This window comes from Astyanax mexicanus, chromosome 7, assembly GCF_023375975.1.
Source record: "Astyanax mexicanus isolate ESR-SI-001 chromosome 7, AstMex3_surface, whole genome shotgun sequence".
Classification (NCBI taxonomy): Eukaryota; Metazoa; Chordata; class Actinopteri; order Characiformes; family Acestrorhamphidae; genus Astyanax; species Astyanax mexicanus.
The window spans coordinates 48833869-48854279 of NC_064414.1; the positions used below are offsets into that span (position 1 = coordinate 48833869).

General features: G+C 40.1%; 1 protein-coding gene across 1 annotated transcript; it reads right to left on the reverse strand.

Moving 5' to 3' along the window:
- Positions 1-963: 963 nt before the first annotated feature.
- On the reverse strand, positions 964-19718 carry smarca5 (SWI/SNF related, matrix associated, actin dependent regulator of chromatin, subfamily a, member 5). The gene is made up of 24 exons (XM_022684486.2): positions 19442-19718; positions 17597-17722; positions 17294-17460; positions 16745-16845; positions 16412-16512; positions 16121-16300; positions 15848-16003; positions 15631-15762; positions 14553-14621; positions 14333-14442; positions 13720-13946; positions 11578-11699; positions 11154-11306; positions 10398-10530; positions 10133-10281; positions 5798-5917; positions 5554-5661; positions 5316-5429; positions 5104-5226; positions 4073-4205; positions 3848-3966; positions 3078-3290; positions 2815-2925; positions 964-1445 (listed from the first exon to the last, which is right to left on the reverse strand). The coding sequence occupies exons 1-24, from the start codon at positions 19517-19519 to the stop codon at positions 1380-1382; spliced, it is 3111 nt and encodes a 1036-aa protein (XP_022540207.1). The 5' UTR covers positions 19520-19718; the 3' UTR covers positions 964-1379.
- Between the last annotated feature and the right edge of the window lie 693 nt (positions 19719-20411).

Below are 20411 nucleotides of genomic sequence, written 5' to 3' on the forward strand. Positions count from 1 at the left end.
TACAGTAAAACGCTTAATATTTACAAGTGCTGTCAATGTTAAATCTTTTTTTCAAACAATCACCAAGTTTGGCTGCAACCTTCTCCCATAACTCACTAATTTTTTTTCTCAAAAAAATTTTATATTATTGAAAAGTTACTTTAATTCAGTATTGCATGCACTCCATGATTTTTTCTGACAACTTCTATGGAGATGTGGATTTCATTTTCCAGCAGGACTTGGCACCCTGCCCACACTGCCATAAAGTACCAATTGGTCTTACATAATATTCTAATTTTCTGAGATACTTACATACATTAGCTGTAAGCCATATATATATATATATATATTATATATAATAACCAAACCATTAACAATAAAAGAAATAAACTCTTAAAATAGATCACTGTGTGTAACACATCTATATAATATTTTCACAAGTTTCACATTTTGAACTGAATTAATGAAATAAAGTAACTTTTCAATGCAAAAAAACATTTATTTTAAACTGCCAACAATTGATAGAATGGGACAGTGGTATCTTGATGATTAAAGCACTAGCTGTGTGCTGCCAACACAAATCCAATTTTGGCATCTTCAGATTTAATCCATTTATTTTTGATCAAAAGCTCAAAATCACATCATGAAATTACATATTTGAACATGTGTCTCTAAGTCTGGACCCTCAAACTGAAATTCAGAGTGTGTTAGTCACTTGTAAAGCAACAAATGTCCGTGTCAAATTATAACATTAACCCAAATGAATAGGGTTATCTGTGAAAATTACAGTCCTCAGCAACCTTACATTAACTAACATCTGAAAATCCAGTGTCACACCAGTCACTTAAAAACCTTACCTTATTTTTTCAAAAAGTTGATTTTGATCCGTTTTCTGAAATGGTGTTCTGTTGCAAACATTCATTCTAATAAATAAATCATATATTCCTGTAAATCAGATTCATATGTATCATAAACCACATCAAATTTACAAAACAAAAAGGCATTTATTAGAGACGTGTGTTCCAAAGGACTATTTCATGGTAGGTACTTATACAATACTGGGGAATCTTAATTAAAAAAAAAAAAAAAAAACCGAAACAAAAAAAGGAATTTATTTTGAAACAAGCAAATGGAATGTGGTACATATCCAACAGGCATAAATACATTTCTTATTAACTCACAAATTACAGATACAAAAAAGGGATTAAAAAAAAAAAGAAAACAGCACAGCCGTAGTACGTGGTGTAACTAAAAGACAGACCTAATTTACAATACTATGCCTTTCTAAAAAAGGACAAGCTACTGTGACGAAAGCCGGTACAGTACATGAGCGGGACCCGTAACACAAACGCATGTATCGCTCTACTGAAGCTCGTCCATCAGAGGCTGTTCAAGTCCGACTATAACTTCAGCTTCTTCTTACGACCACGCCCGTCTGGGGTTCCATCCTGCTTGCGTTTCTGAGCCTGTGAGAGAAATACGCAGGACAAAATTAGCTTCCAGATTCAATAATTACAATGTTGATAAATTGGTTACCTCAACATTTACAGTGGTTTAGGAAAGACTTAAAAAATAAATGTAATCAATATACAGGGTTTGGACAATGAAACAGAAACACCTGGTTTTAGACCACAATAATTTATTGTGGTGACGGACAGTTCTGGTGGAAACAGGAGAGTTGAGGTGCACATTGTATTCTGCCGTGATTTGGGCAGCCGTGGTTTTATGTTTTTTGGATACAATCCGGGTTAGCACCCGAACATCCCTTTCAGACAGCTTCCTCTTACAGCGTCCACAGTTAATCCTGTTGGATGTGGTTGGTGCTTCTTGGTGGTATGCTGACATTACCCTGGATACCGTGGCTCTTGATACATCACAAAGACTTGCTGTCTTGGTCACAGATGTGCCAGCAAGACGAGCACCAACAATTTGTCCTCTTTTGAACTCTGGTATGTCACCCACAATGTTGTGTGCATTGCAATATTTATAGCAGAACTGTGCTCTTACCCTGCTAATTGAACCTTCACGCTCTGCTCTTACTGGTGCAATAATGTGCAATTAATGAAGATTGAACACCAGGCTGCTCCAATTTAGCCATGAAACCTCCCAAACTAAAATGACAGGTGTTTCAGTTCCATTGTCCAACCCATGTATAAAACAATACAATGATTATAATCCTTACCTTAAAACAATGATAATGCCCAAATAGTATATTATTTTTTTGTTTAAACAGAAATACTGATCAAGCAACTTAAATCTTTAAAAGCAGCAAAAATAAGACTTATCTAAACAGTAATGGTTTAAAATCCCTAACATTAAAATAAACAAAATCACAAAAATCATTGTGACAAAAGTCACTGTGTTCGTTAAAATATCTCTAAAACTCTGCTTAAACGTGTCTAGTACTATTATCTATCTTATTATTTATTAATTAATAGCTCTCATCCAAAACATATCTCACATCTCATTTAAGCATTATTGCAATGTGCAAAATTCACATCTCAGGACATGCAATTTTACAAAGGTGTTAAAATCAAACACCTTATACTGTTTTTCTGCTTGAAACATTATAAAAGAAGCCAAATAAAATGTACTTGACTCCAACCCTTGACACATTATTAATAGGGCCCTATTTCACCCAATTTTATTGTATCTCTTTTCACCCACATTCTATTATTCACATTTCTGTCTGAAATTCATTCGAAGCCTTAATTAAGAGCATCGCAGAGATCACAGGGCCCTGCGTTAGTGACATGACATGCTGGATTGCTTTGGATAGCTTTGATGAAGTTTTCCTTGTTGTGACAGAGCAAATCTCAACTGAAGTAAACTTACTGAAGAAGTGCGAGGTCCCCGCTTCTTCTTCTCAGCCTTCTCCCTCTCCTCCAGCTCCATGTTCTCACGTTCAATGAGGGTGATGAGTGTGTTACACCTCCTCTGTAGCTCCTGTAAACACACCAAAACACTGTTCAGTTTTACCACATTAACAGGAAACACTATTAAAGAATTTACCACATCTATCACCTTTTTACTGAGGGACAGAGATAATTATCAAGTTCACGATTCATCAGTTTACTGCTGCAGACATTGTTACTCACCATAGCAGTGCGGGACTTGAGGAACCAGTCGAAGCGGAACTGGGGTGAGTTACGGATGCACTGGCGCAGCTCATCGTAAACGCTCTCCTTGTCGAAGCCCAGTTTGTGCAACATGCAGATAAGGAAGCGATCCTCCTCTTCAGTGTAGTTCTTTCCCTTGTTGGTCCCGTAGGAAATCCTCAGCTGGTGGAATGGTGCTTTGTAACGGCCAATCTATAAAAATATAACCATAAAACCTCAATCTATCCATTTTTCATGTTTTAACAATCCTTGATTTCTTTCTAATAACATTTTTTATAATTCCATGCCAGTCCAGTATAGCAGGAGTCTACTAATGTATTAGTTTATCTTCCACAGGGAAAAAGATTTTATCCTAATAGTGACTAAGGGCTAATCTTAAATAAATAACATGTCAGGTACAATTAAAGGCAGTGCTGCATAACTATTATTTTAGTAATTCAATTCAAAATGTGATACTCACTATATAGATTTTAAGCATTCATTTATTTTATTGTTAATAAATAGGGCTTACAGACAATGAAATCTCAAATCAGTGTCTCAGAAAATTAGAATATTATTTGAGACCAATTGGTACTTTTGGCAGTGTGGGCAGTGTGCCAAGTCCTGCTGGAAAATTAATTTTACCACTTTTATAAACATTATAAACATCACTTGTTGGCTCTTTGAAAGACGCTCTAATTGGTTTCTCATTAGTTGATTATCTACAGTTTAAATTGGTTGAGAAATTGTAACAGCAGGCTGTGGTTTACCTTTGAGTCCAGCGCTTTCTTAATGCTGATCCTCCTCTGAATCCTGGCCTCCCCTCTCTCAATCTGTGCCATGATCTTCTCAATGTCCTGCAGTTCATTGCAGCGCTCCCAGAACACAGCTACACAAACACACATTCATACATACATATATTTACCTCATGTCAAAGAGAATTTAAGGTCAGCTTCAGTTTAAAGTGCATAACACTAGGTTTACTGAATGCTTACCAGAATACTCCATGACCTCCTCTGGTGTTTTGCCTTCCACTTCACGGGCAATGTTCTCAATATCATCTCGGCCCCATTTCTCATTCGCCTTGATGAACTGATTGAAGTCTCGCTTGTTCCAAATAGTGAAGCCCTAAATAGACAGACAAATCAAACGTATTATATTGTATATGGTCATATCCTCATTAACTTTTGCTCATCTCAATATTGCTCAGTGTGTTTACTGTTCCATTTTTTATTTTAATGGCCAAAAGCTACATTATCTTACAGAAATTTGTATATAAGACAATTGTGCGACAAGTTATTGCTGCTTGCTAGAAGGTGTATTTGGAAGGAGTAGGTAAAGGAAAAACAGTGAGGAAAATTTCAGAGTTTCACACCTAGAAAGATTAATGGCAAGACTGAAAGGAAATTGTACCCATTATTATAATATTTGGTCCGCAGTGCTAGATTATTTGCCTCATAGTCTAAAAGGAGATTATCTTTAAGGGGGGGTAATGTCTTGGAGTGGCATACATTTTTTCAGGCACAGTAAAATGAAAGATTGTTTGAACACTCTTTATGTGTTTGGCGTTTCGTGGCATTAAATGGTATTAAAAGTACTTAAAATTATTTTTTTTGAATAATAAATAATAAAAAAAGGGTGTCATTGTAACTGGCATAATTGCAGTCATGGGAGATGGAGACTAATAATTTAGGGCATACCTGAAACTAAGCAAATGGCAGATAGTGGTGTTATCCACTGCGCCACACCAACCACAAAGTTGTTTTTGATTAAATGTACAGTTGGGTCAGTGTTCTTTAAAGCACTGATATCCTTGATATGTCCATTGTCTATATAACAATATAATATCACAATATGAAAAAAACTATATATTGTCCACCTCTAATAACACATTAAATGAGCTAATCCAACTAACCTAAAAAAAAAAAACAGCCCTAAAACAAATTAATTCTGAACTTCCATAATAAACACTGATCAGCCAAAACATTAGCACCGCTAAAAAAGGTACCACCACAGGAGATTTTACCTGGGAGAGGAGATTCTCCTTCTCCTCCAGCTCTTCCTCATTCAGAGGCTCAGCCTCATCAATCTTAGCCTGCTCCTCCTTCTGCACCTGTGCCGAGTTAGGCAGTTCAGGGTTCCTGGGCACCTGGTGGTAGATTTAAAAATTAATTTAATATTATTAGTTTACTTTAAACAAATTAAAGAGCAATTTGAGAAAATATATAATTCACATACCTTGTAGCCAATAGTTTTCCTGTAATACAAAATCTCTTTCTCTAGCAGCTCAAAAAGTCGAGGAGGGAAGAACTGAAAGTCTTGAACGTTGGGCTGTTTCGGGGGACGAGGGGCCTGAGGAAGCAAATTAAGAGAATGGAGGAGTATGAGTGAAGTCTTTCAATCATTTTAAAACCACACACTCGTAGAGCGTTTGTCCTGAGGGTCAAGCATAACTGATTCAGGGAAGAAATAATACCTTTGGTGCCTTTGGCTCACTGACTCTCAGGGCCTCCCGGAAATAAGCATCAACAGCGTAGTTTGCCTTGCGCTCTCTCTTGGGAGGTTCAATCCAGTTTGTGATAACCTGACAGAGAGAAAAGTAAAATAAATAAAGAAGTAAAATAATTTGTGAGAAAGTTAAGTCAGTCAAATGTCATCACCCTTTTATATAAATACACGAAAAATTTTGTATAAAATACAAAAGGCGTTCCAGCAGTTACCTTTTTCTTCTCTCTGTAATCTTCACCTTCAAAGTTGTACACACTGTTCTCTGTGTCCATGGTGAAATTCCTCAGAGAGCTCTCCCCAAGGTTGGACAGCTTCTCTTTCATCTCCATGGTCTAAAACACGAGTATAAAAGTATAAGTATATAAATCATTCATACAGCCTATCCTAGTTATGTGTTAGCTTTTTTATGAGCCAAGTGTAGGTATCAGTATGTGACAAACAACCACAGTACAGGGGAAATGGAGGAGTACATGCAGTGGTATGGTGAACATATGGTACACACTATTGGAGTAAATAGTCCTTTTAAGAGGGCATGTGCCAGTCCGGAACTTTAAGCCATGAGCTGCAGGAATTGCGTGGTATTGCCAGGAATTAATATCTTTAGGAATTTTGTTGTTATAACTGCAGTCTTGTTTTTACTCTCCTTGTCCTGCTCTCTTGGATGCATATAGAGTTTCCTCTAATTTCTTGCCATTTACCATAGAAGTGAAGAGGGAAAAGAGAGCCACCTACCCACCCAGAGAGAGCAAGGCCAAGGATTCAAGGATTCAAGGAGATTTTATTGTCATTCGCATCACATGTGGTACATGAGGTGGAACGAAATTGTGATCTCACGATCCAGTTTTACACCCAAAGAGCTGTTATTAATAGATATATAGATAAAAAAAAATAATTCAATAAAAGAAATAGAATATACAAAATAGATAGATAAATATCCCAAAGAATAAAAAAATAAAATAAATAGAGAGTAGAAGGTTCAGCAACATGAAGTCCAGAGTGCAAGTGTGCTATAGCAGCATGATAATGTGAATTAGAGCAGTGGAGATAAAGTGTCTCAGTGCAAGTAAAGTGACCATGTTGGTAAACAGTAAACAGTAATTTGTCCTTGGTGTCAGTGCAGTGTGTTTGAGAGTGGAGTTTAAGAGTCTTACAGCTTCCGGAATGAAGCTGTTTCTGAGTCGTCTTGTTTTGCACTTAATGCTCCGCAGCCTCCGGCCTGAGGGGAGTGGGACAAAAAGTGCGTGTGCTGGGTGGGTGGGATCCTTCCTGATGCAGGTGGCCCTTTTCCTGCACCTGGAGGTGTAAATGTCTGCGGTGCTGGGGAAGCTAACTCCAACAATCCTCTGTGCAGCCTTCACCACCCTCTGCAGTGCTTTCCTGTCTGCAGCAGAGCAGCTTCCATGCCACACATTGATGCTGGAGCACACGACGCTCTCCACCACACATCTGTAGAAGGAGGTGAGGACTGCGCTCCCGAGTCCAGCTCGTCTCAGCCTCCTGAGGAAGTAGAACCTTTGATGTGCCTTCCTGACCAGAGTGGAAGTGTTGTTGCTCCAGGTGAGGTTGCTGGTCAGGTGCACCCCCAAGTACCTGTAGCTGTCAACCACTTCCACCGCAGATCCTCCAATGTGCAGGGGGAGGTGGGCATGCTTGCCCCTTCTGAAGTCCACAATCATCTCCTTTGTCTTTTTTACATTGATGCAGAGGTTGTTTTCACTGCACCAATCCTCCAGGTGTTCCACCTCCTGCCTGTAGCTGGACTCATCTCTGTTCGTGATGCATCCAACCACTGCCGTGTCGTCCGCAAACTTCACAAAATGACAGCCTGGATGGAGAGGTGAGCAGTCATATGTGAGCAGTGTGAACAGGAGGGGGCTCAGCACACAGCCCTGAGGGGAGCCAGTGCTGAGGATTATGGAGGGGGAGGAGATGTTGTGAATCCTCACAGACTGCGGCCTGTTGGTCAGGAAGTCTAGGACCCAGTTGCACAGGGAAGAGCTCAGTCCAAGTGAGGAGAGTTTGGTTATCAGTGTCTGAGGAATCATGGTGTTGAAAGTAGATGTGAAGTCCACAAAGAGCATCCGAACGTAGGAATCCTTCTGCTCCAGGTGGGTGAGGGCAGTGTGGACCACGGAGAAAATGGCATCCTCTGTGGATCGGTTCTTCCTGTATGCGTACTGGTGTGAATCCACAGTGATGTTGATGGTGGCTTTGATGTGGGTCTGAACCAGTCTTTCAAAGCACTTTGTGACTATCGGAGTGAGGGCTACTGGCCGGTAGTCATTCAGACCTGTCGCTGTGGAGCTCTTGGGGACCGGGATGATGGTGGCGGTCTTCAGGCAAGTGGGGACAGCTGCCTGGATGAGGGACGCGTTGAAAATGATGGCCAGGACGTCCGAGAGCTGGTCTGCGCAGTCTTTTAGCACCTGTCCGGGGATGTTGTCCGGGCCGGCAGCTTTCCGGGGGTTAATCCTCCTCAGCGTCCTCCTTGCTCCTGCTGGTGTCACGCTGAGGGGCTCCTCTCCTGGTGAGTGTGGGAGTCTGGTGCTGGGGGGTGTGTCAGGGTTCTCAAAGCGGGCGTAGAACGTGTTGAGAGCCTCAGGCAGGGATGGGTCTTTGGAGCTTTGTGCAACGTTAGATTTGTAGTCCGTGATGCACTTGATGCCCCTCCACATGCTCTGTGGATCCTGGGAGGAAAAGTGTCCCTGGATTTTCTGAGCATATGCAGCTTTTGCCCTCTTAACTCCAGCAGTCAGCTCTCTTCTAGCCCTCCTGAGTTCATCCGAGTCTCCAGATCTGAAGGCAGCATCCCTGGCTTTCAGCAGGGAACGCACCTCTGCGTTCAGCCAGGGTTTCTGGTTCGGGTAGCAAGTCACAGTCTTGGTAGTAGTGACATCCTCCACACACTTGCTGATGTACCTGAGAACAGCAGATGTGTATTCCTCCAGATCCAGCTCCCCCTCACACTCAGCAGCCTCCCTGAAGACCTGCCAGTCTGTGCAGCCGATGCAGTCCTGCAGCACAGCGGCGCCGTCACTGGGCCACACCGTGATGGTTTTCTGTGTGGGTTTTGAGCGTCGCAGTGGGGGGTGGTATGCGGGGACCAGCATGATGGAGATGTGGTCAGATAGCCCGAGGTGGGGGCGGGGAAGGCTTTGTAAGCGTCTTTCACAGAGGAGTAAACATGGTCCAGCGTGTTATTACCTCGCGTTGGAATGTTCACGTGTTGGTAAAACCTCGGCAGCGTGTTCCAGTTCTACGTGGTTAAAATCCCCCGCTACCACGTAGAACGCGTCCGGATGCTTGTTCTGAAGCGAGCTGATGTCATAAAGCTCCTTCAGCGCGTTTTTAGCATTAGCACCCGGTGCTATGTAAACAGCAATCACGAACACCGCCGAAAACTCACGAGGCAGATAGTGGGGAAGACACTTCACAGTCAGCTGTTCTGACGCCTCGGAGCAGTGGCTGTTTACCAACACGCAGTTTGTGCACCAACCTTTGTTTATGTAGACGCACAAGCTGGCTGCAGTCCGCTCGGAAGAGCTGCCGGCCGGCGAGCTGGAAGGCTGAGTCCGGCATGGTCTGGTTCAGCCAGGTTTCCGTGAGACAAATCACAGCGCAGTTCCTCATCTCCTCAGAAACATTCATCCTCAGCCGCAGCAGGTCCAGCTTGTTATCCAAAGAGCGGACGTTAGAGAGGAAAAGCGACGGAATCGGGGGTCGGTTAGCATTAGCCTTTAGCCTGGCTAGCACCCCAGCGCGTTTTCCTCTCTTCTGACGCCGCTCGCACCGCCTCCTCCTCTTGCCCTTTGTCTGCAGCGATCCGCTCCCCCACGCCGGAGCGCGGAGGAGCTGCAGCTCGCCCAGCGTAGCTTGGATATTATTGTGCATAGTTGCTGTTTTACTGACCAAACTGGCCTTAATCCTCAGAAGTTCGGTTCTGCTGTAACTCACACGCGTGGGGCACGTAAAGTTGGGTTCAGAACCGACGTAAAAACAGCTCAAAATAGGGTGTTCGTTAGGAGCGTGAGAAGCCGCTGCACTACTGCGCGCCGCCATCTTGCCAATTGTGCTCTCTCAGGGCTCAGGCAGCTGATGGCAAGCTGCATGGCGGGGATTCGAAGCAGCGATCTGACGATTATAGTTTTAGCGATTTAGACTGTTGGACCACTCAACGCCCAAATACTTGTCTTTATTGATTATCTCTCACTGCTCTTTTATGATTTTTTTTATGATAAGTATTTCTCCAATATTCTGGATTTAACATCTTATTTCAAATCCTGAAATAACAACATATTGAATGAAGACTGAGTGCGTAAACACATTAAACATACTAAGGTTTACATACTATTGCTTAGTTAACACAGTACATAGCTCAAAATTCTCCATACAACCTGAAAATTCTGTTTAAATTAAAAATTAAAGTACCATGGGATCTTTTTTTGTTTTGTTCTACTGAGATTCAGTGAAGTAACCTTTAGTATACTACAAATCTACTCTAAACACATAAAAGATTTACTCTTCTGAGTGCTCTACATATCACACACCTTCTTCTCTCCTCTCTCCAGGATAGCATCAATGTCTTCATCAGTGATTTCACTCTCCTTGGAGGCAAAGACATGAGTGGCACCATGCCGAATGATGGACAACATCTCGTCTTTTCCTAGCTTGTTCATGTTGGGGTCGACTAATCTACCTGTAAAGCAAAAGAAAATAGAATCAAACTATTAGTTCATAAATCTCTGATATAACTTAAGACTTAATACAGAATGGTGTGAAGAAATGCATTTGTTTCTACTGGGAATCTCTCACCTTGCTGGATGACTATGGAGTCTAAACGAAGCTTCATTTCGGCACGTTCCACAATTCTCTCCTCCACTGTATTTTCTGTGATGAAACGGAAGACACGCACCTGCTTTTTCTGACCAATCCTGTGAGCACGATCCTAAAAACAGCCAGAGAAACAAGAGATCAATGAACCTCTTCAAACTAGAGGTAGGCAACAGGGCCCTAAAGTAATATCACAATTACAAAAAGGTTTTATTTAGTGTAAGAAACCTTAAACATTTAGAAGAAACAAAAGAACATGTAAACTTGTCTATTTCGTAAATACCAGTGACTATTATGTAACAAAATGATACATTTCAATATACTTAAGGGCAGTACATTTAGTATATGCATATATACTGCAACAAAAAAAAATATACAAAAAATACCCTTAAATATTTTTTTTACATTTCCTTATAGAATTTCTTTTTTTTTTACTTTCAAAACAGAATACAGCTATTATCGCAATACCCCTACGTAAACTACCAGATTGAACAAAACTTTGCAAATGTCTCATTTCCAACTTCGCTGAACAGCTAAAAAAATACTCTTCGAACTGAACTCAAATAGCAGAGAGAAGCAACTTCTCAGAAAACATTAAACCTTGAAAAATAACACAATAAAAGCACCTTAAAAGTACACTATAGAAAACAAGTGGGCTCAAAATGTCACCATCCTCCATCAAAGCCTTTATAAGAAAGTGATTTTCCAGGAACCCATTTCCAGGAGTAAAACACTGACCATGGCCTGCAGGTCCACTTGAGGATTCCAGTCGGAGTCATAAATGATGACCACGTCGGCTGTAGCCAGGTTAATACCCAGGCCTCCGGCCCTGGTGCTCAGCATGAAGATAAACTTGGAGCTGTTGGGCTCATTGAAGGCATTTATTGAGATCTGAGCAGATTGAGAGGAGGGAGGAGGGGGGGGACGGACAGGTAGAACATGAAATGATTAATTACAAATGCTATAATGCCTCTAGCTCAATTATTTAATTTGAAAGCCTAATTCAAATTTATAAGCATGCAATCATTAAAGGTAATTAATTCCAAGTTGTTTTTTTGCCCCTGAAGTCTTGAATCATTAAGTTCTTACTTCACCCAAATCCAATTTAGTGAATGCAACATAGATGAAATTGTTAAAGCTTCACTGAACACGCTCTGCATACCTGTCTCTCCTCGTGTGGAGTCTGCCCGTCTAGCCGACAGTAGCCATAGTTACGCCACATGCAGTAGTCTTCCAGAATGTCCAGCACCCTGGTCATCTGGCTGAAGATCAGCACACGAGACCCTGAATATGAAAAAAACAAGATAAATTAAATTACAACACAGCAGAGAGAGAGAGAAAAAAAAAGATCAGGAAAGAAATGCAAAAAAATGTCTGTATTACAATTAAGTTCTGAATAATATTATGGAAATTTTATTCCAAACAATGCTTTCTTATTTTTTTCATTAATTAATTTTCATTAGCATTCTCCATTAAAAACGCTATGAAGAGTATTGTTTTTCGAATTATCACAAATGTGAAGAGCCACTGATGATAATTATGAAGACTGCACACATCTAATTAAATTAAGTGGAGAAATAAAGAAGTCTGGAAACATTAATCTTAGAAAATTAGGATATCCCTTTAAAACATATTGTGCACTATGAGCGGGAGGTCGCAGGTTCGAACCCCCACTCATGCAGCTTTGCCATCAGCTGCCGGTGCTTAGAGGGAGCAAAATTGGCTCTGCTCCCTCCGGGTGGGTAGATGGCGCTCTCTCCCCATCACACTTAAGGTGGCGCTGGGCGGCATGAGGCGTCTGTGAGCAGATGAATCGGAACCTAGCCGCTGTGCTTTCCTCCGAGCGCGCTAGCTGCTCAGGCAATTATCCATCCGGAGCAGCTCGAAAAAAGTGGTGATTGACTTCACATGTGTCGGAGGAGGTGTCATGTAGTAGATCCTGTTATTCTGTTGGCCTCAGCTGTTGCAAGATCTACATGTAGGTCCATGAAGCCTTCTATTTAGTGTATATTGTGTATTGTGGTCAGAAAACTGCAAGGATGCGGATTAACAGTTCTGAGCTCTTTTTAAATCTCTTCAGACTCTGGACCTCTTCTACACTCTCTAGACCTCTTTAGATCTGGCCATACTGATTCACTCACTTCAATAATTCAAGAGCAAACCAATCTTCTTCCTAATGACATACTACAGACTGATCCTTAAACATATTTTAGGTAACCACAACATATAAATTTCAATACTTAAGGTTTGACAGGTTAGTACACAAAACATTAAAATGTACCAACAAGAAAATGATGAGTGGCTGTGCCAAAATACATAACTGCAAGCTCTCCAGTCACTGCACTTAGACATGTCACGATAAAAGCTTTTTGTGGACGATAGATCATCCAAGGAATTATTGGGATAAACGGCATCATTGTCGTTTTAAGAAAAGATTTAAAGATTTAAATGCCATTGATATCATATATAAAATACACTATAACAAAGCATTTATACACTTTTAAAAACGACAATTTAATTAATCAGAGCTTTAAGAAAATATATACTTTTTCTTCACCTACTCCAGTCCACACTGTTTGTATGGAGTTGCAGTTATTGAAGAAATTGGTCTGGTATTGCATGACTAATTAAAAAAAACCTTGTTATATATGTGAACAAAACATACACATAAACACAACAGAAAATAGATATCCCGATTATTAAACATTATTGAAGTCTTGTCCGTTTGTTGTACAATAAGTGGATAATGTAATCATCATGACAGGCTTAACTGCACTTGCACCATTATCCTCAATTTTGCCCCCTTAATACTATTCCAGAAAAGTAGCTCCTTTCTCCATTACACAATGCATTGCAGGACAATGCTGTCGGTTGTAATCACATTAAAACACCCAGTTCTGATTATGCACTTGTATCTATACTACATACTATAAAACTAATCAATAATAGTACTTAATACACAACCGGGAAGCACCCTATATGTCTCAGGTTTAAATATATAACAAACTCCTCCAAACACTCTCTAAATCTAAAATTCTAATCATCAATGAATTAAGCCTAGTCAAAGAATGCATTTAACTTTCAATAGGAAACTTCCATTCTGCAAAATGCTGTGCAGTCCAAGACCAAGTTTAATTCCTGTCTGTGAAACTGCCATTTTTATTAATGATACTTATACAGAATTTCTAAAGGACAATTCTTGCTTAATGTTTAAATGAAGATTAAACATCCATATACTTCAACTTGATCAAAACGACAAAAGGTAAAGTATTCTATTTTTCTTTCCCACACAACTGGAGCCAACCTTGCTCGTTCAGCTTGGGAAGCAGCTTGTCCAGGACGGCCATCTTGCCGCTGTTGACGACCAGATGGAGGTCGGTGGTGTACGGAGGACCGGGCTCGGCACCATCGAACAGATACGGGTGATTGCAGCACTTCCTCAGCTGCATCAGCACGTTCAGCAGACGCATCTTATCCATCTTCCCCGCAGAGTTCAGGATGTCAATGTCCTTCATCAGGATCTTTGTGTACCTGAAAAGAAAAAAAAAACAAAAGCATGAGACTTTTTCTGGACTCTTGAGAAACATTCATTAGATAGTAGAGTAAATTGGTGAGTTTGTTGCCCTTTTAGAGATTTTATTCCATCTCCAAGTGCGATTATTTAATTGCTCTTGGTCAGCTAAGTCCTGACATTTTTGCAATAATGCCGTGTTCTTGTCATAGTAGTGAACAGACTGTAATTGGACACTATGAAAGCCATTTCGTTCATCTTGGATGACACAGATTCAGGTCTAATTGGCTCCACCTTGCACTTGGAAAGCTAAAATGACAACCAACCTGAGATCAACTTAAGCAGGGGAGGGAAGAAATATAAATATATATATTATATATAAAAATACCTATTGAGAACCACATACCATTCTCTCTGCATCTTGCTGAGCCCAATGTACATCTTGATCTCTTTCTTTGGAAGGAGAGATTTCTCCACGTCAGCTTTGATACGCCTCAGCAGGAACGGACGCAATACCTAAACAATTAGGTACAATTTATTAATATATCATAGAATTTCTATTCAAAATAATGTTTTATAAGTGTGTACAATCATCTTAAAAAATACATTTTTACATAGACACTTACAGTGTGTAGACGCTCAACCAGTTTCGTGTCTCCAAGACAGTTATTGGTGTCAAACCAGGAATCGAAGTCCTACAGACAGAAGGTGAGAGAGAAAAATGTAAATTTACAAAAAAAAAAAAATAAATTAATGAAGAAAAACACAGAGTGGTTCGGCTTCCAATACGGCTCCGTCCCTCTTGGACAGAACTTATACAGAACGATTGGTAATGTGTGATAGATATTAATGTTCCTTTAAACATTAACAAACATTAGAGAAAGTCTGTAGCAACCGCAGTGCACACGCAAGTTGAGCTTCCCAGCTAAAAAGGCTGAATTCCTGTGGGGTTAGATGCAAAATAAAATCATGTCATTCTTTTCTAGCATGAAGAGATAAATTATCAGACCAAAATTGACAAAAAAAAACAAAATCAGTATATGGTTGTGAGAAGATCTTTTTTTCAAGATCTCAATATTTCTCATCAGGTGAGGAGAGATTACTTACAAAACAAGTACATTTGATTTTTTACATTTGATTTGAGTTTTCAAACATAAGACATTAAAATGTCACATGAGAATTTGAAACTGCAGATTCCAGCCAAAATGGCAGATGTCCTGTTGACCAGAGGGAGACAAAACCCCAAGTGATCTTTGTCTACTTTGTCTATACTACCTGTATATAAAGACCAATGATCAAACCAAATTGGGTGTATCAGCTTGAGCCTGCTACTGGTGGCTGCATAGAATTCATGAACTATACTTATTCTCTTTGAAACTGTTTTTTTTTTTTTTTTTTTTTTAATTAAAGCATTGGAAAACACCTAAATGAATCTGTAATAAATGCATTAATCAATTAAATAAAATATTTTGCAAGCAAAAACAAAATTGTGTTCTAATAAATCACTGGATGTCAGGTCCTAATAAAAAGAAGGAATATCATCCCATCACCCTAACAGCACCACTCTGTGCTTGGAGCACTATAATTGAAAGTATGACCATGGGATGCAGGGACTTATGAGGTTGCTTAAATGGTTATGGCCAGCAGGTGGAGCTCCAAGTTCTATCCCAAACCTGGAGTGCAGACTTTAATTAAGGAGTTTACCTCAGAAGAGTTAAAGACATCAGGTAGAAGAAAGTTCAGCAGGGCCCACAGCTCGTGCAGGTTGTTCTGCAGCGGGGTTCCTGTCAGCAGCAGCCGGTTGGTGGTCTTAAACTCTCGCACAATCTCTGAGAGCTAAAGGATAAAAACATGTCGTAAGCTTCAACTAAGGTAAAACATTCAATATGAATCTCACGTAAAATAAGAGGCCAATGCAAACCTTAGATTTCTCATTCTTAATACGATGGGCCTCGTCAATAACCAGGTATCTCCAGTTAAACTTCTTAAAGACGGCCCTCTCGATGATGAGCATCTCGTAGGAAGTGACACACACGTCCCACTCTCCCGGCAACAAAGTGTCACGGATAAACGCTGTCTAAAAACACAAACAAGTCACAGAGTGAGTGAGTCAAGGTCACGCAACTGAAGGACCAGTCATATAACTATAAACATAACCCAGAGTCAGCTTTTTGGCACAAGATCCGTCACTCACTCTCTCATCCCTGTCTCCAATGAGGCAGACCGCTCGGAGGGAAGGCACCCAGCGCTTAAATTCATTCATCCAGTTATAGAGGGTGGATTTGGGCACCAAGACCATGTGAGGCCCAGGGATGTTCCTGTAGTGCTTCATGTAGCCCAGCAGAGAAATGGTTTGAAGAGTCTTTCCCAAACCCTGAGGAGAGAAAACAAGAGACGCTTTAACTTTTGATGCTCATTTACAGAATTTTATTACAAAATTTTATTTCAGCGATAGGACAATAGAATAAGGCGTGGTGAGTCCTACCATTTCATCAGCGAGGATGCCGTTGATTCCATTCTCATAGAGAGAAATCAGCCAGTTCAGACCACGGACCTGATAGTCTCTCAGTTTGCCAGTTTTCACATCTGCACAGAAACAATGGGACATGTTAACCATTGCAAAAACACCTCACTTATTACTGAGTGAAAATTATCCTGTTACAATGAGAGAACAATGCGATCATCACTGGCATTCAAACACATTGTATAATCATGCTGTTTTACATTATTTGAACAAATGTCATTTATTGTATCTTAACAACTTATCTTACTTTTCTAAGGCTCCAAATCACATAAGGAGTCAAGAAGTTATACTTACAGGACGGCGAGTCATCAAAGCGTGTGCACACATTGGATGCTTTGCTGTTTTCACTGAGCAGCTCCTCATCCTCCTCTTGCTCAGTGCGCCGGTGACGATTACTGTGACAAAGATAAAAGGTCAAACACTGTCTAAAGGTCATGGGTCTATACCTCCTACTGTAAATAACAAACCAGTAGAACGTAGATCTCATTGTAACAAGCCCTTCTGCCACTCTACTACATCAATAGTGCACATTATTGTAGGTATTCCTATGCCTAGTAAACCCAGTAAAGTTTATGTTGCACCAGTACTCATGATTTAGGTCATCAAAACACTCTACTTATTACATGGATACAATGTGTGAATTGGTACTAAAAGCCTTTATTACTGTACTACTCTAAAGAACTACAAATGTTGTTTTGACTGAAAAAAAATTGGTTCTCTGAGAAACTGTTTTTCTAAGACATTTAAGCCTCTAAGACCACGTATATGGTTCTTCCTGGAACCAGTAGTATTTCTTTTATGGCATGTCTGTAAGGATGACGGTAAATAAGAAGGAGCACTTACTCTCCAGCAGAAAGGAGATTCTGTTTCTCATCCTTTTTAATACGAGGGCGGCCAGGCTTCATCTTCAGAGGAGAGGTAGGAGTTTTCTGGGCAGCAGGCTGGATGAAGTGGGCAAACACTTCAGTCTGCTTCAGCAGGTACTCAAATCTGTTGGTGCGGTCTGTTTTCTGGTTTAGAAAAACAATCAAGGGTCAATAGATAAAATAATGAATAAAAACAAGATCTTTATACAGAACTGATTACAAAATCAAAGCTTGACAACTATATTTTCAGTTGGTCATAAGAACTAATGTAAAGCATTACCACTTTCTCTTCATAGCCTGATGGCTGCTCCATATTTGCACTTTCATCCGCAGGAGAGGATGACTGGTCTCCACTTTCCTGCGCTGTTTCCGATGCTTCATCATGGCCAGCGTCAGAGGTGCCATCCTTAAAGACAGATGAGGTGAGGTTATTGAACAAGTAAAGATGTAACACTCCAAAACACATGCAGTTCTTATAATCAGAAACATTGTCCTTTTTGAATTATTGCACTGCTAGTATATTGACAGTATACAGCCTGAAGTTTTGTCTGCTTTACTAAACGAAACACTAAATATTCATATATATCGATACTCAGTGTGTAATCGGTCCCTCTTTACAGTTCTAACAGCACGTGTGGAACAGTTATTGATCAGCATTGGACAGTTCCTCACTACTTTTCTTAAAACTTGGACAGCCCGCTTCATAACTTTATGTGGTCGAACACTTTGTAGCTTAGTTGTTGTGGTTATAAATCTCTTCCACTTTCAATAATATTAAAAAACAGAAACTGCTCAATATATCCTTTAAGCATCATCAATTGAAATGGGTACAATGTTAACATGCCATACTCTACTTTATTTAACTATATTTGAGATAACGTCACATTATTTTTCACTCCAATTTTTGATACACAGAGAACATCATTGATTACGATGATCAATTCTTTTACTAATGTTAGTAAAGTCTGACTGCTTTTAAATGCCATTTCAATACTTTTGTCCATACAGTGTATAAACATTTTATTTATATATACGGTACCAGTCAAAAGTCTGGACACACTTTCATTCAATGTTCTTTCTTTATTTAATGTAGAAGTGCAACTTGACCTTTGACTGGTATTGTATAATAACCCTTTCAGACCTGAATTATCTTCACTGTTTTCTGTCTGTAATGCACAGAAAAGAACATTAATATTTGACTATAAAATCTATAAAGCAAATAAATCCAATCCAACCAAAATACTTTGTTTTGTTTTTTTTTTATTATTTCCACAGCACTGGAAGCCTGTGTGTAATAATTTGCATTTCATAAACAAAGCCTAAACAGTAAAAACGTGATTAAATCACATTCAATTTGTAACAATAAGCTGTAAGTTTGTCATTGTAACGGATGCAGGGTCTGAGGGGCTAAAATACGAGCTGATAATTGAGTAGGTGAGGTTGCTGATATAAACATTAAATTAAAAACTGCTTATTGTTAAAAATGTACACCTTTTTTAAGAAAACAATGGAAAAGGAAGGCCACCATTTATCGACCACCTATTTAATATTCGTGCCGTGTTAAAAACTCAACGGACTGGAGTGTTTTGAGCTGTTTAAACTCGAAACTTGTAGCCAAGTTTGCTTGTTTAAAGGATGTTGATACATGTTATTACAGCAGGGGCCGTTAGGCTAAAGCTAACAGGCTACCATGAGCTTCAATAAACAGTAACTTATAGCCTAGGCTAGCTAAGTATGCTAAGCTAGGTTATCTATAGCTAGTTCCCAACAGTTTCTATACAACAATACAGCCACAGATAAAACGTTATATGACTGTTCTCTTGTTTAACGTGGTTACTGATGTGTGTAGCTAAATGTACCGGTGGGTACTGTAAGATCAGCCGGGCTCTGGTGTTCACTGCGCGGCTAAACCGCAAGCTAAACACCGGCAGCAGCAGAACAATACAGCTAACGCGCTAACCAACACACACAGCCGGCTAATTCATTCACCAGAAGTTTCTCAAGCTCCTTAATTCCTCTTCTACGGGTCTTCACTCACAGTCTGACCCATTTCCACAACAGATATGCCTTGTTTTAACACCACATCACTACCACCAGCGGACAAGCAGCCGGCTCCGAGTCTCACCTCCGCCGGTCCCGGCTCGCTGGGTCCCCCGCGCTCCTCTTCCCGCGGTGGCTCCACGCCGCCCTCTTTATCAGACATGATCACACGATTATTTCGACACAGAACCGCCGCAGACTCCCGATCCCGGACCTCCACACGCCCCGGACTCACAGCAGAGTCGGTACCGACAAGATATCCAGCTAAAAAGTTCGGGTTCGCGGTTCAGAACCGGAGCAGATCAACCGGCTTCTCGTTTTTTTGTTGCCGCTGTTCCCGCACTCGTGTGGGCCGCGCAAGTACCGCGATAGTTGGACACTTTCCACTAAGAGAGCGAAGGTTTGAGTGGAGATGTCGCGAGATTTCGCGAGCGACCCAGCCAGGGCTGTGACGTAATGGCGCGCTTTTTTCCCCAACGTAAAAAAATAAATAAACAATGACACCAAATAAAGTGGATATTAGATTATTTGTCTGACTTTATTTGTATATTTGTTTGTTTGATACATAATTACTGAAAAACAAACAGAGCATATATAAACTATATATGTGTAAGTATAAATATATAAACATTTATATAAAAATAAATAAGCTAACATTCCACTTTAAATTGAAATAAATTTTTTGTGATCAAGAATTTTTATTTTTCGCGCAAAATTTAAACAACAAGATGGTGGGAACAACAGACAAGTAGAAAATAAAAAATAAACAGATAAAAATAAATAAGTCTCCGTGTTTAATCCATACCTGGCAGAAAATCCACAACACAGAAGTCTGAAATGTGTCTGTCAACAGTTATGGCCTTAGCATGGTGAAGACAAGCAGCGGTACAAGTGTTGTCAAGTGTTGCTATATTGAGTAAATTAACCACCCAAATTGATTCCATGTGAAGTCCAGGCGTGATCCACTTTTGTAGGAGCGATACAAAGAAGGATGGTTTGTTGTTTGTTCATTCATGTTTGGTAAATGCTATTTAGTGAATAGTGAATGAGCTAAT